Source organism: Naumovozyma castellii, chromosome 10 (genome assembly GCF_000237345.1).
Source record: "Naumovozyma castellii chromosome 10, complete genome".
Taxonomy (NCBI): domain Eukaryota; kingdom Fungi; phylum Ascomycota; class Saccharomycetes; order Saccharomycetales; family Saccharomycetaceae; genus Naumovozyma; species Naumovozyma castellii.
In genome coordinates, this window is record NC_016500.1 from 142,488 (window position 1) to 156,973 (window position 14,486).

At 39.1% G+C, this 14,486-nt stretch overlaps 11 protein-coding genes and 1 non-coding gene across 12 annotated transcripts; 6 read left to right on the forward strand and 6 right to left on the reverse strand.

Annotated features, from left to right (window-relative positions):
* Positions 1–255: 255 nt before the first annotated feature.
* On the forward strand, positions 256–1,149 carry NCAS0J00850 (uncharacterized protein; the record flags this gene model as incomplete). The annotated part of the gene is made up of 1 exon (XM_003678355.1): positions 256–1,149. The coding sequence occupies one exon, from the start codon at positions 256–258 to the stop codon at positions 1,147–1,149; it is 894 nt and encodes a 297-aa protein (XP_003678403.1).
* Positions 1,150–1,339: 190 nt separating this feature from the next.
* On the reverse strand, positions 1,340–1,789 carry NCAS0J00860 (uncharacterized protein; the record flags this gene model as incomplete). The annotated part of the gene is made up of 1 exon (XM_003678356.1): positions 1,340–1,789. The coding sequence occupies one exon, from the start codon at positions 1,787–1,789 to the stop codon at positions 1,340–1,342; it is 450 nt and encodes a 149-aa protein (XP_003678404.1).
* Positions 1,790–2,502: 713 nt separating this feature from the next.
* MID2 (Mid2p) lies at positions 2,503–3,570 on the reverse strand (the record flags this gene model as incomplete). The annotated part of the gene is made up of 1 exon (XM_003678357.1): positions 2,503–3,570. The coding sequence occupies one exon, from the start codon at positions 3,568–3,570 to the stop codon at positions 2,503–2,505; it is 1,068 nt and encodes a 355-aa protein (XP_003678405.1).
* Positions 3,571–3,984: 414 nt separating this feature from the next.
* On the reverse strand, positions 3,985–5,685 carry CHS5 (Chs5p; the record flags this gene model as incomplete). The annotated part of the gene is made up of 1 exon (XM_003678358.1): positions 3,985–5,685. The coding sequence occupies one exon, from the start codon at positions 5,683–5,685 to the stop codon at positions 3,985–3,987; it is 1,701 nt and encodes a 566-aa protein (XP_003678406.1).
* Positions 5,686–6,501: 816 nt separating this feature from the next.
* On the forward strand, positions 6,502–6,573 carry NCAS0Jtrna2D. The gene has a single exon. It is a non-coding gene; the product is annotated as a tRNA-Asp (tRNA).
* Positions 6,574–6,743: 170 nt separating this feature from the next.
* NMA1 (nicotinamide-nucleotide adenylyltransferase NMA1) lies at positions 6,744–8,021 on the reverse strand (the record flags this gene model as incomplete). The annotated part of the gene is made up of 1 exon (XM_003678359.1): positions 6,744–8,021. The coding sequence occupies one exon, from the start codon at positions 8,019–8,021 to the stop codon at positions 6,744–6,746; it is 1,278 nt and encodes a 425-aa protein (XP_003678407.1).
* A 402-nt stretch (positions 8,022–8,423) lies between these two features.
* Positions 8,424–8,894, forward strand: NCAS0J00900 (uncharacterized protein; the record flags this gene model as incomplete). The annotated part of the gene is made up of 1 exon (XM_003678360.1): positions 8,424–8,894. The coding sequence occupies one exon, from the start codon at positions 8,424–8,426 to the stop codon at positions 8,892–8,894; it is 471 nt and encodes a 156-aa protein (XP_003678408.1).
* Positions 8,895–9,202: 308 nt separating this feature from the next.
* TMA10 (Tma10p) lies at positions 9,203–9,463 on the forward strand (the record flags this gene model as incomplete). The annotated part of the gene is made up of 1 exon (XM_003678361.1): positions 9,203–9,463. One exon carries the CDS (start codon positions 9,203–9,205, stop codon positions 9,461–9,463), a length of 261 nt encoding a protein of 86 aa, XP_003678409.1.
* Positions 9,464–9,557: 94 nt separating this feature from the next.
* Positions 9,558–10,223, reverse strand: NCAS0J00920 (uncharacterized protein; the record flags this gene model as incomplete). The annotated part of the gene is made up of 1 exon (XM_003678362.1): positions 9,558–10,223. One exon carries the CDS (start codon positions 10,221–10,223, stop codon positions 9,558–9,560), a length of 666 nt encoding a protein of 221 aa, XP_003678410.1.
* A 2,060-nt stretch (positions 10,224–12,283) lies between these two features.
* NCAS0J00930 (uncharacterized protein) lies at positions 12,284–13,051 on the forward strand (the record flags this gene model as incomplete). The annotated part of the gene is made up of 1 exon (XM_003678363.1): positions 12,284–13,051. One exon carries the CDS (start codon positions 12,284–12,286, stop codon positions 13,049–13,051), a length of 768 nt encoding a protein of 255 aa, XP_003678411.1.
* Positions 13,052–13,523: 472 nt separating this feature from the next.
* Positions 13,524–13,973, forward strand: SNA3 (Sna3p; the record flags this gene model as incomplete). Its single annotated transcript, XM_003678364.1, has 1 exon — positions 13,524–13,973. One exon carries the CDS (start codon positions 13,524–13,526, stop codon positions 13,971–13,973), a length of 450 nt encoding a protein of 149 aa, XP_003678412.1.
* An 80-nt stretch (positions 13,974–14,053) lies between these two features.
* Positions 14,054–14,320, reverse strand: NCAS0J00950 (uncharacterized protein; the record flags this gene model as incomplete). Its single annotated transcript, XM_003678365.1, has 1 exon — positions 14,054–14,320. One exon carries the CDS (start codon positions 14,318–14,320, stop codon positions 14,054–14,056), a length of 267 nt encoding a protein of 88 aa, XP_003678413.1.
* Positions 14,321–14,486: the final 166 nt, after the last annotated feature.

A 14,486-nucleotide genomic window follows, 5' to 3' on the forward strand; every position in this document is an offset into this window, starting at 1 on the left:
TTTTTGAGACATATTGGGGAAAGGAAAAAAAACCAGTCAAAATACCTGACCGTTACTGCTATCTTCCTGTTTTATCAATCAAGACCGATGATTCAATTTTTTGTCACCATTTGCGACAGTCATTTCCAAGAATGAACACATAATCCTTCATTCATATTTTTGTTGTCTGCATAACAAAGTATTTTCACTTAATATCCCTTCTCTCTTTAAGTACTGTGTTTAACCTTGTTGAACTAAAGTCAAGAATATTATGGTATGATAGAGGAAAGGGAACCTACTAAAAGGAAAAAAAAGGTCTCTTTTGCAACATTGAAGGAATATTTAGATTGGGAAAGGAGGCGTTTGAAGGAAGTGAAAAAGCAACATTCTGTAGAAGAGAATGGTATTAAAAATGATGGGAAACATTACCTGGATCTAGAAGAACAATTCAATAGAATGCAAGACATTCGTATCAAAGCCTTAAAGGAAAATAAAAGTTTAAGAGAGGATATAAAACGCCTACAAAATGATCTCTCGATTATTAGAAGTGAACAATACGGGGATGAGGGCGATGACCTTGTTCTGGCTGTCGAAGGTAACTTAAAATTAGAAGATAAAATAATTTTTCTCCAGAAACAAATATCTGAATATGATATATCAATTAAGGAAGACAATGAGAAACTAGGTGCTATTGTTAGTGAAGTTGAGGAGAATGATCAAGAGCTAATGATGTCGGCCCTTAAAGTGACTCAACTCCATAGCACAAAAAAAGAGTTAGTTCAACAAATTCAAGCTTTGCAAGAACAGCTGGTAAGGGAAGAGAATTTAATTGCATGTCTGCAGAAAGAGAATTCCTTAGAATCTAAAAGGCTGGGCCAGAGAGAAGCATTGTTGAGGAATTCTATTTCATTACTGGAAGAAGAAATTTGTAGGAACGAGGAACTTTTATTGCAAAGTCAAAAAAAAATCGTATTAGAGACTTCCAAGGAAAGAAATCTGTCAAAAATTAATGAAGAACAAGAAGTGAAGATACTTATATTACAGGAGAAAAGAAAGGAGGTAAAATTTCATCTTGAAAGTAAAAAAGCTTCTTTGGCCCTTTTAATCCGAAATTCCAAAAAGGATAGCTCTAAACTAACGCAAAACAATGCACCTGCCAGCCGAACATAATCTACATTGAATTTTAAACTGTGTTAAAGGCTCCAATTTTGGTTGAGAATACTTACTTCTTGGTAATAAGCGAAATATTGGGTAAAAAGAAATAATATCAAATTTTTTTAAAAATATTGGTTTGGGTCAGTTTATAAATTTACATAGGGGTTAGACGGAGGAATAATAAAATGTTTTTCTAGTGATATATTTAATATAATGGTTGACCTGGGTCCAATCTCAACCAGTGCCAGTTGGCATCAGCTTCTCTCTTGTATAATGGTTGACCTGGGTCCAATCTCAACCAGTGCCAGTTGGCTTCTGCATCAGCTTCAGCTTCTCTTTTGTATAATGGTTGGCCAGGGTCCAATCTCAACCAATGCCAGTTAGCAGCAGCTTCGGCTTCTCTCTTAGCTAAAGAAATGGAGCCTTCTTCATTATTAGCTTGTTCGACAAGGGTAGTGTTGACGAAGAGTAAACCTGAGGAAGTAGCATTGGCAAATGGTAACATAGCAATGTCATTGTCACCATCGAAATCTAAGTAGCCAATGACAGCTTCAGCTGGAACTTGTGGCATAGTGGCATCTTCAGTTTCGATGTCAGTTGCTAAAGTGGAAGCAGAGAATAGGGCAATAGTGGATAAAATGCTGGAGAATTTCATTTTTAATGTTTCGGGTTGGTAGAGTTTTCTAGTTGTTTTGTTTATACTATACTATATTCTATTATAAAGGGAAATGTTAAACTCATTTTACTATCATCTTGATAATTTGAAGCCCTTTTATAATTTCTTTTAGTTCATAGATGACCTTCTTACTTCTCAATGCGAGTACTGATGAGGAGGTTTATTATCGCATTCAAACGTTTCAGTATGAAATAATATCCTTATGAGGTTGATATCTTGTAAAACAATTGAACATGGTTATCTGCGAGATTTGTTAGTAATTTCTTTTGAATGCTGTCATTGATGGCCAAAATAGGAAAGTGCGACTGAATTTTCGAAAAAAATTTAGAACGTTCTGCGTATATTCTTCGAGGAACGCAACAATGCATACAATGAAGTTGAAAGGTTTTCCCTCATTGCACTTCTGCATTTGGTAATAAGGATACTTTTGTTACCAATTATTGTTTAATGTTGGAAACTTTAATCTGTTAAATGGGGCCTACTATGAAAACGGAAAGTGCTAATATTGGGGACTAGTTACGGCCGATCGGACATACGCAAGTAGGTAATAAGGTGTAAAAGGAAAGATGAAACATGCTATGGTATTGTATTGTATATTATAAATTAATTAATGCTTGCTAGTACTTTTTTTACTTTACTGGGGTGGGGGATGATTATAATAACGAAATATGGGGTGTGGGGAATAGACTATACTAATAATTTCTTGCATTCAGTTCGTTCCCATCTTCGTCATAAAACTTTTCCTCTTCTAGGATCAAATCGTTGGAATGACCACTGAAGTCAGTAGTAGCAAGACCACTGCCACCATTCCTATCACTTCTTACCGTCCCCGTTCTATTTACGCCATTTGGATTGGAATCATCATCATGGATTTCATTCTCCAAATCTGAATTCCCACTCCCAAGGGGAGAATTGGATTCATATTCATCTGGATTGATAGGTTTTCCCATGATACTGTACCAAAAGTTTGTAAATTTATTTTTCCTATAGGCTGTAACGACATTCCCATTAGAATCAATAAAATCTGTCTTCTTTGGTCGTATGCAAAACATGTATATGACCACTAAGATGGCAATGATTAAGGGGACACCAATACCGACCACGCAACCAATGACAATGTTACGATTTTTCTTGGAGAGTCCATGATGTGACGTGTTCTTATTTGATAGTCCTGCCGAGTTTGATGGTTCGTAGGTGATTGTTGTGTAATGGTTTGACAGGATTGTCTTGCCGTGGATCACGGAAGTTACTGTCCTTCTATCGGCCGGGATGCTTGTAGATGTATCGGTTGATGAAGTAGAGGAGCTTGTAATGGACGATGGTGTCGACGAGCTCGAGTGTGATGTTCTTCTGGAAGATGAAGATGAGGAAGATGAGGAGGAAGACCTCGTCGAGCTGGCAGAGGATCTGGATGATGATGATGATGTTGATGAATTTCTATTGAAGGAAGATGCAAAGGATGTGAAGGATACTGATGCAACGGATGTTCTTCTCGAGGATGAGGAGGACGAAACAAATCTGGGCATTGAAGAGACAACGCTAGAGATTGAGCTGGAAGTCCTACTTGAAATTGCACTTGTCGAACTTTCCAGGTGAGACGAAGAGACAGAACTTATTGCCGATGAATCTGATGCTGATGTTTGGAAACTAGTAGTGGAATTATTCATCTGAGGATTTACTTCCTGTGCGTTAATCAAAGATCCCAATAACAGCAACAATGATAGATGAGACCATTTTAGAGTGCTTATTTTATCTAACATAGTGGCTTTCGGTACTACTATTTTGGCTCGAGAAAACAGGATTGAACAGATGAGATCAGATCAAAGAAAAGTAGGCGTATCTATATGATTGATCTTTAATTAGCGAAAGTAAGAGAGATCGATCTGTCAACAAGTGATGGGGAGTGGTAATAGGGATTTAAAATGATAGATCACTGAAGGGTGAGAGGGATGCGGAATGTGCTATAACGATGCTGTAACAAGCTCGAGATCTGGGAGTCCAGTTCACGTTTCCTGTTTCTTCATTTGAAAAGATTCTTCTTTGTTGCGGTACGCGAAACTAAAATTTGAGATTTTCTTCTCCGCTGCTAAAAAAAGAAACAACTATTTATATATATACGCTTACGTAATAACATGTCCAGTAGGGCTAAAATAATAGGGCTTGTGTTAGGGCTCTCATTTCTTCTTGCCCTTTTTGCCCTTCTTCTTATTATTCTTCTTCTTGTTGGTGGTCTTCTTCTTGGATGGTGTTGGTGTAGACTCACTCTCTTCTTCTTCCTCTTCAGCATCTTCCTCATTGTCTCCCTCTTCTTCGATGGATGGTTGTTGTTCAGGTTCTCCTTGATCTTCAACTTTTTCCTTTACTTCTTCACTGAGCGATTCCGTTACCGTGTCCTTGTCTGTAGTAGTTGAATCCAATTCATGTGGTTGAGATGCATCCTCAATCTGCTCAGTATTTTCATTAGGTTGATCATCACTCTTGGTGTTTAATTCATCTTGTGATCCCAGTGTTTCCTCTTTTGAAATATCTATGCGGGGTTGTATTATTTCAACATCTTCTGTATTATCTTCTTCCAAATTCTCAGTGACAATTTGAGGTTCTTCTTCATTTTGTTCTACAGAAGATTCTGGTATGTGTTGTGTCTCGCTAGTTCCCTCAAGCTTTGTAGGTTCAGTTGCTAACTCTTCTTCCTTTGGTAAAACGTCCTCTGCTTGTGTTCCCTGTACTTCTGGTTCCTTCTCTAGAGCAGGTTCTTGAGTTTCCGTTGTAGTGGGTTCCTGTACTTCTGGTTCTTCTCCTAGAGCAGGGGGTTGTTCTTCAACAATATTAGATTCTTGAACCTCAGGTTCGACACTTTTACCAAATGTACTTTCCGAATCATTATTTAATTCATTCATTGCACTAGGTTGAGGGGTATCTTCATTATCTGCAGGAACACTTTCATATTCATTGGTACCTGTTTCTTGTGGAACAGAACCCACTTCTTCATGTACAGGTTCAACTGGTGATTCTTGTTCTTGAGTAGGATGAGGAAGGTTCTTCAAAGGTGGAAATTTATAATCATCTGATACAGTGGACTCAGCGCCGACGTAAAAGGCTCTTACACCAACAATTCTCTTTTCCACACAACATGCTCTTATCCATTCTGGTTTAACAATTGGAATATTATTGTTTTTAGCCTTTTGCAATTCTTCATCTTCTTCACCATTATCATCAAGTTCATTACATACGAAATGAGTGGTATCAATTCCGACTTTAGTTTGTAAATCTCTTGCATGAATTTCTTTCAAACATTCAGAAATTTGTTCCTTGGTGATATGTTGTAATGGATCCAAGGGGCCCAAACAAACTGTAATACCTGACATATCAGTCATCTTATGGGTATGTATCTTAATCTTATTAGACCAAAATTGACCTGATGTGGTGGATAATTTCAATTGAAATTCGTAGTCTGTATCCACAGATAACCCAGAAATCTTAGTTTGTGTAATTTTAAACGCATTGGGGACCACCATAGAACGTTCTTCATGTCTATAAAGAGTCAAAGCTTTCAATTTAGCTGAACCAAGAGATAATTTATCCCAGGCTAACACACAACTTGTTTGAGTCACGTTGACCACTTTCAAAACGGGGGCAATTGGTTTTTCCAACCCATATTTTTCGAGGATTTGATCTTGCAATGATTGAAATTCGTCTCTTTGCTTCAATTCCTCGTCGGAGTCCTGACTTACGCCCATTTTAATAATGGACCCTGCTTTGACGTTCTCGGGAAGTAACATTGTAGGGAATTCAATTACATGATGATCTTGAGTGGTTAATAATGCCAATGAGGCATCCAATTTACCAACAGTTAATACAACGTCAATGCTCGACATATCTTTTTGTTCTTGGATTGATCGATTGCTTGATTGATTGATTGCTTGTTTGCACTTTACCTTTTTTAAGTAGGTTAACGTTTTTCGAATTTTAAACAATTAAACAGCGCAACGTCTTGAAAAATCTATATATTAGGGAAGGATCCGTGCAACGCGATATAAAACGACAGTGGAAGGTTATCATGGAACAAGAGATAAAAAGGATGTCTGTGTGAGATTGTAAGAGCATGGTGTGGGGTGTGCTTAACTTTTTTTGAAAGGGGGGGTGGAGTACGGGAAAGTATACAGCTGCGTGTATTGTATTTAATTTATTCGGTTGTGCCAGGCAACAAGCTCGAGAAATGAAGTCCAGAACACTAGTACATATGCAGTCATAATTGCTTTACCAAAGTTTGATTATGAACTTTCTAATAATGAGAACCTGGTAAACAATAGGAAGATTTGGCAAACCTCTGTTTCAAGAAAAATAAAATAGAAAAAAAGGTGTGGTTTTCCTTTAAAATTCAATCCAATCTTTTTTATTCGGTGAAAACATGCCATACATTTAATGTGCATAATATTTAAAAGGCTCTGATTTGATATTTTTTCATAATTTATTAATTATTGATTAATGAATTTAGTCTAAAAACTAGAAGATGATAAATTGTAAAAATGAAAAATAAATAAACCATAAAAGTTAAATCAAATAAGTTATTTTGGAGGTAGGGAGGTAAACCTTTAATTTCGTTAGAATATAAGACAATTTGATGTAGAAAATAAATGAAGTAGATAACGTAATATGTCGAACAGATTTTCCAACAAAAAAATAAATTAACATCCGTGATAGTTTAATGGTTAGAATGGGCGCTTGTCGCGTGCCAGATCGGGGTTCAATTCCCCGTCGCGGAGATATATTTTTTTTTTACTTCAGCACCGTCAATACGTCAAAATGTAATTAAATCTACTATTCAACGATTAATTAATTAATTAAATTAGCTAGTTGGTCGCGTTCGCTCGTTAGTTATAATATACATCGATAAATTATAATACAATGGATGTGTCTGCAGGGCAAACGACGATCACTCTTTACCGCCCATGACTTGCTTCACTGGTTCCGTCTGGTTCACATACAAATTATGTTCTTGAATGTACCTAATAACTGAATTCGGCAACAAATATTGCACGGACATGCCTCTTCTAATAAACAATCTGACCTTTGTCGAAGAGATATCATTATAGATCAATTGCTTAATGACCAGAACATTTCTTCTATGCTCGTACATAATATCATGAGACAACAAGAACGATCTGACATCTGAACCTGTCCTCTCGACTATCAAACACCCATAGTTCCCCAATATGTGATGGAGATCCGCATCCGCCCATACGTTTGGTTCACCCATGGATTCGATCAAATCACCACCTGCCAACAACATAATCTTGACACCTACCATCTCGCCCGTGACGGTGGCCACCCCGCCTCTCTTCACATTAATCTCATAATTGAAATGATCCAGGACTTTGGCAGTTCTCTGATACGTCGGCTGCAATGATTCCCAGGCGTCGACCATCAACCAAGAGGATGTTCTCTCGCATGCCAATTCACACATGCGGACTCTATGAGACGCGGTAGCGAGGCCTGGTTTCTGGTAATTGTCGCTGACGGGGGAGTAATACCCGCCAATGACTTCGAACCTTGTTTGTTCATTGATGGCATCGAGGGCCATTTCGAACATACGCAAATGGAGGTATGTTATGGGGGAGAAGGAGCCACATGCGACGATGACTAGGGGTAGTTTATTTGAGTTTTGTAGTGATTTGCAGAGACGATGGGTGGGGAATTCGTAGTTGTCGAGAGAGCGTGATTGGCGGACTATCCCGTGTGGTACTTCTTCCAAGTCAGCGATTTGGTTCTTCTGGACGCCGATGTGTATGATGGGGTCCTCCGTGGAAGTTGCAGGCTGTGGTGCGGATATGGATAGTTTGGTGTCTATTGTTTCGTCATCGTCATCCTCGGAGGATACTTCTGTGGATAGTGGTTGGAAATCTGAGGTGTCCAATGGGATGTGGTTTGAATGACGTTGTGAGGAGGATGCGGTTGTTGTAGTGTTGGTGGAGGATGAGTTTGGGTGGTCCCTTGCGTCTGCTGCGGATTTATTAGTTATTCTCAATGAGGATGCGATTGTGGATGGTAGAGAGTTAATGTTGAATGGAGCGTCGATGGAGGAATTGTAGTCGGCGAGAACGTATGGTACTATGGGTCCGGATTTGGGGATGGTAGAAGTTGGATCCAGAGGTGGATGTGGTTGTTCATTCGGGGATGGCGGTTTAAAATCAGGAGCTCTAGTGGGGTCCATTTTTGTTGTCTGATTGATTGAGTATCAATAAATTAATGAAATTAATGAAATTAATTAATAATGGTAAAAGTTTTGAAGCATATATGTATATATATGCAGTATGGTTTCTGTAGCAGACGGGTAAAGGTAAAAAGGAGTTGCACCTAGATGTGTTTGTTATGTTTGTTTGTATGTATGTATTAGTTGAGCGTTACGTAATGTATGTTCGAAGATATAGCATTCCTCCATGGATGGATTGTTTGGCAGTTGGCCGCTAGATTTCGAATAATCGGTGCAATTGGAAAAACCGAGAATTGGTTGATTGCGTCGTTTTCTTGACGAACGAAAAGGCGCGAGCGGAGTTTCGAATGGGGGCGAGAGAGCCCAGAAAAAAGGTAAGCGGTTATAAAAAAGAGTGTATCGATGCTTGCGATGTACACTTACTTCTCCAAGCACAACACAACACGACACACAAGAATGAAGATAGCTAAGCTTTTACTGCTGGTGCCGCTGCTTACAAGCATTGGTGTCTCGAGTGCTGAGGGTATCGGTGAGGAGGAGGGGCGGCGATTGTACAAGCAGCTGGTGGAGAAGTATGACGGTGTAGTGCGCCAGGAACGGTTGCTGTTCAGTGAGGACTTGGAACTGAGGGCGCGTTACAGAGAGCGTCAGTTGATGCGAGAGGAGGATCGAGGGAGGGAGTGGTTCTGTGGCGAGCCGTCGTTGACGATGCTGGACGGGCGAGCAGTTGGCTCGTTGCTGGAGAGAGTGCCCGAGCGGGTAAGGGGGTACCTGCGGAGGATGCCGTGGGATGCGCTGGGCCTGTGTGTGTTTTCGCTGGGGGAGACGAACCTGTTCGAGGGAGTTGAGATTGGAGAGAGAGAGGCTGTGTGAAGACTCCCTGTTTTCCGTGCGTGCTTCTAGAAGGTTCCCGTTGCGTTCCGCGGATACCCGGCCCGAGAAATAAACGCGGGGAAGCGTCTCCTCTCGTTGTGATCTGATGACGCCCCTTGTTTCTGTCTCTGTTTCTGTTTCTGCCGCTGAGTGAGTCAGTAAACAACTATATAAGCACGGTATACTGTCCCTGTCCCTCAGTCTCGCTTGTTTACTTTTACTTTCTTCTTTTATACTTCATAACAAACCATCAATACTTCACTGTATTAAAACAAACAAGCACAACTTAACAACAAACACAACACAACATGACTAGAACTAACAAATGGACCGTACACGAAACCAAGGCCAACCCAAAGTACTTCACCCACACCGGTAACTTTGGTGAAAACCCAACAAACGTCAAGAAGAACGGCTCCGGTAAGGGTAATTGGGGGAAAGCCGGCGATGAAATTCAAGATTTAGTCGAATCTGGTGAAATCAAGACCGTGTACAATAAGGCAAGAAGAGGTTCAAACTCTCAGAAGAATGAAGAAAAAATGGGGAATCTTCAAAAATACCAAGTTTAATAAATAATGCATCGCATTTCTCCATTCATATTACCGCATCAAATAATTTAACGATTTAACGACTTTTATATATATATGTAATAAAAAAAATTTACTATCTGTTTCTTCTTTGCTTGGATTGGTATGCCGTGGGTGGTGGCGTCGGCATAGCGGCTCTTTCAAAATGTGTTCCATTAGTTTGGAAACTTCTTGGTTGTGATCGTTGCTGTCTCTCCTGCTGCACACGCTTCTCATCTGCTTGCCTCTTGATTTCTCTCTCTACAACAAAATTATAAATCATAGCACAATTCCTAGTGGAACATGCATGTAACCACGCAAATACTACCCCCAATATAGGTACCAAACTAATACAAAGATCCAATATAATATTACCATGCATCTTCAACTTCAAATCATTAGATAAATGAAACTTATCATCCGCGGATTCAATCAACTTATTATGAACCCAATACATCAACACAGGCCCAATAACGGGTAATATCGATAATAACGGTGCCCATCCAATAGTCTCCGTCCAACAACAACATCCACACATACTCTTATCATGCATCCACGCCTTATTCTGCAACTGCTTCCAATGCTTACGATCCTTCTTACTGAATAACGACTCTGGTAATCGTAATTTTACCTCTTTATCACCGTCTTTGGTATAATAGGGATCACGAACCGGTTGGAAATGACCAGCGGCATATTCTTGCGCTTGTTCTTGAAGATAATCTTTACCAAACCCTAACACTGTATTCTCTACGAATCCGGACATGCTGGCTCTCCTTTCACTCTCTTATCAACTCTAGCCAAGCCTTTATTTACTTATTTACATGATGATCCGTCGTTACTTAATCGTTGAAAATTTGGAGACCCTGCAGAAAATCCCGCTCGCGTCTGTAATTGCGAATATACATCTATACAAAAATCACTGTGTCTGGGTTTACTTCCGAACATTACACCCCCAATGCTTACCTGAAGCAATTGGTACAATAAGTCTTTTTTCCATCGACCACCATCACCATTAGCTCAAAAGTTAAAACTTGATCGATGAGCTTGTATAGTTGGACTTTCACCGTTTTCTTCCCATGTAGTGTTTCAATCCAACGCATCATGATGTGGGAGTGCCATTGAGATGGAATCAGAATTATTATTATCATTTTGTAAAGATAAATCCATAATGGAACTTTCTCTTTGGGTTCTTGAATCATCGTCTACATCTTCTGAGGTTGAAAGTTGTTAAACCTCTTAGGCGTATTGGAACCTTTCCCCTTCATACCTATCTTAATTACTTTCCCGGCCATTTTGTTTTCGTATCTGTTTCTTAAACGTTTCGCGGGCCATCTTATTGTCCGAGATGTAAGAATTGATGGAAAAGCGAGGTTTGTCACGCCAGACAGACAGAAAATAATATTTCGGTAAAACTGCCACTATCAATAAACTAGTCCCGTTCCACTATTACTATAAAACGATCTAGAAATATATACAGAGATCTTTCCATTCTCCCTGTTTTACGTAAACTTAATTTCTTTCTTTGATAGACGTAACTTTTATTTAGCGATCAGAGCGCTGATTTCGTCGAACTACTTACTGACCATCCATTCCCTAACTGAAACCAATATTTCCCTTGCAAAGTTTCATGAAAATTAGTAGATCATTGGTCCAACTCCACAACTCCCCCAATTGGGAGATTTTTAAGAAGTGAACCAAAACTTATCTAGTAACTCCTCTGCCAATTCCAGCCTTTCCAAGCCAGCACGTACTGGCAACTACCGCTCTCTTTTGGAAGCTCTGTGTTAAATCAAAACTCTACCTCATCAAATTCAACAGCAATAAATGATGTTAGCTCTGCGAGGCAGTGAGTGATATTTACATTCTAACAAAAGATGGTGGTCAGTGGGAATTTGCTTGGTCCGTTTTCAAAGACGCAAATGCTAAAAATTGTGACACCACAGCCTCAGCAAGCGATATTGCATTTGTTCTACGTAATTGTATCAATGATTCAGAATATGATCATAAAATGGCAATGTGCATTCGGATGGATCATAGTGGTACTTGGAATTTGGATGTTAGACTTCAAAGATCTTGGGACAGAGCATATGCAAATATTTGGGATATGCCATGTGGTGACTTACAAACAAGTGTTGCATATGATGGAACGCAATGTAGTATCATCAGGGGTTCAGACTATTAAATATACGCAGTATAATATTATATAATGTTTAGCACCTGTTGTCAAGAGGCTATGTAAATCTACAACCTTAATAGAGGATGTTTTGATCCATTTTTCATTGCGAGGAGCGTTCTGCTCTGTGTTATTTTATTTATTATTTATTATTTATTAAATCACTACATATTGGCTCATGGGTTAACCTGCTATGTATTAAGTACACCTAACATGGAATATATTACTGCAAGAGATAAATACCACAGAGAGACGTGATAGTTACTCGAGCGCTACGGGTAACCGCATCATAGGAGAACCTTGATTCAACCATGCTGTCGTCGTCCAACCATTGAACTTATTGGCAGGAGGTTGGTACCACTTGGAACCCCCTAGATAATTAACATGAGCATACAGGCACCACAGTACCTACGTAGGTCTGTAATAACTTTTGACATTTCTTCGGGTCAAAAAGGAGGCAAACAGAAGCTCGCCTTCTGCTGCAAAAAGAGAATGTACGTACGTAAAGTTAATAGACTATATAATGAACACAGCTACACTAGCACGATTGCATAGCTACAAACAAATCTGACAGTTTTCGCGGAAGTGTATAAAAGGTTGATTTCAAAAGAATTGCTATAAAGTTACAATATTACACCATTCAACTCAAAATGATATTTTTTGGGGCTTGGTTTGGGGCTCTACTAGTCATGCTGTCGTCGAGAAGCTATGCATACACTGAAAGTAGTATGTCAGAGCGCATTGAGGATGAAGTTCGTGTTAATAGTAGCATGAAGGTAAGTGACAGTTTCGTAATGCCAGCTACTCCTTGGGTGGATTATTCCCCCAGAGAGATGAGATATCCTAAAAATAGTCCAAGTGATGACTTATGTGATTACAGAGAGTGTACTTCGTACCATAACATTACCGCCGATGTCAGTGGAGTGCGTACTACTACCGCACATGGAAAGCCAGTTAGTTCACTGCTCAGCAAGGATCTTCATCATAACTTGAGGACAAGAATTCAGAATGTTTTTCGCCGACTATTCTCCACTGCAAATTACAAAAAAGGTCATAAAATCATAACAAGCCAAAACAGATACCAGCGGAAGGGCATGTTCCATGTGCTCGAAAGGAATGACAGTGATTGGGAATATATCTGGGCATCAAATTCGGAGTGTATAGATCATAGTAGCGCTGACATTGATTATGGTGTGATTTCCTGCCTTACTTACTGTGTTAACAATGAACGATATAATACAACGACTGCAATGTGTATAATTTCAGAGCTTTTTCAAGAGGGTTGTGTTTTTGATGTGAGACTCCAAAGAAGTAGAAACGGGCCATATAAGAACGTATTCGATATGCCTTGTGGAGAACTACAACAACATATCAGTTACAAGTATGGTGTATGCCATAATGGTAATGATATAAGTTAATAAACAAAATGCGTTAGTGCAGCCTAATGTCTTGAAAATGCTTTCCGATGTAGAATGACAGAGAAGTGGAAGCATTGAGCATGGAACAGGATAGTCGACTCGACTGGAGAAATTATATGGTAACACGAATAGGCACCTCGTGCCTTAGCAATATTTTAAAGAAATTAGCCAAAAAGCCGGATGATCTTGTCAGGATAATCAAAGAAAGAGTATATAATAAATAATAATATTCATTGAAAGATTTCAGATGGAAACACCCGTGCAATCTGGACAGCTGTCCCAAAATTCAGATATTAGGCATCGGAGAAACAGAAAGGTCCACGAAACGTTTGCGAAACATTTGGGAAACGAGGCGTAAAAGATTTGCCGATTCTCTTGGGATAAGAGCCAAGAAAGACCATTCCAACAAGTTCTTCTTCGCCTTCTTGTCTCATACACTCCACTGATAACCAACCTAGAACAACTGGTCACAATGACTGAATCACAATCGTCTCCTCAGGAGAATAACAACAATAAACGCTACTCAATCAACAAAAAAGATGTCCTACTGGGTGTACTTTCCGTATTCATTCCTCCAATCCCAGTCATAATGAGAAAGGGTTTCTTTAGTAGGGATTGTTTACTAAATTTACTACTATTTATACTGTTTTTCTTTCCTGCCATCATCCATGCCCTCTACGTCATTTATGAAACAAGTGAATTAAGAACAAAGGATGAAACTACAATTACAGCCAACACCACTGAAGATAGAGTCCCATTGACAAGTAACTACGATAACGATATGAACAAAACAAGAGGAAACCCATCATTTGCCACAGATTTGGAACAAGGTAGCAGTACTTTACCAGCTTATGAAGAAGTAGTCAAGGCACCAATCCCAGCAGTTTCTGATAACAAAGTTCAATTCAATCAAAACCCTTAAGCATCATCTATGGTTTCTTTATAACGAACTTGACATATATAAACATATACTTTTCTTTTATCTGAGAATACATACATAAATTATGACTTCTTTTCTTCTTCTTTTTCTTCTTCCTCTCTTGGCTTTTTGTTAACTTCAACAGAGGGTCGATGCCCATCATTTAATACCAATCCACCAGAATTATTGGTCCATCCACTGTTTCCCATAAAGTTCGGACTAAAACTTACGGCATGAGGTCTTCTTAATTGTTCTAATGGCACAACTTTGACTTTACCACCTCCTCTTAGACATACCGTAGGTTTCTCTTCCTCAGTTCTATTATTATTATTATTATTGTTCTCTGTCATGCTGCTGCTAATATTATCCTTAAATCTCCTTCAACTAACTAAGAACTCTTCTCGTTTATGTAGTTCCATCTCAAAGCCTCCTTTATTATTTAAATCCGTCGGCGCTATTATGCTGAATTTAGATCCTGATTTGAAATGACGAAAGTTTCAACAGCAAATCAAAAAC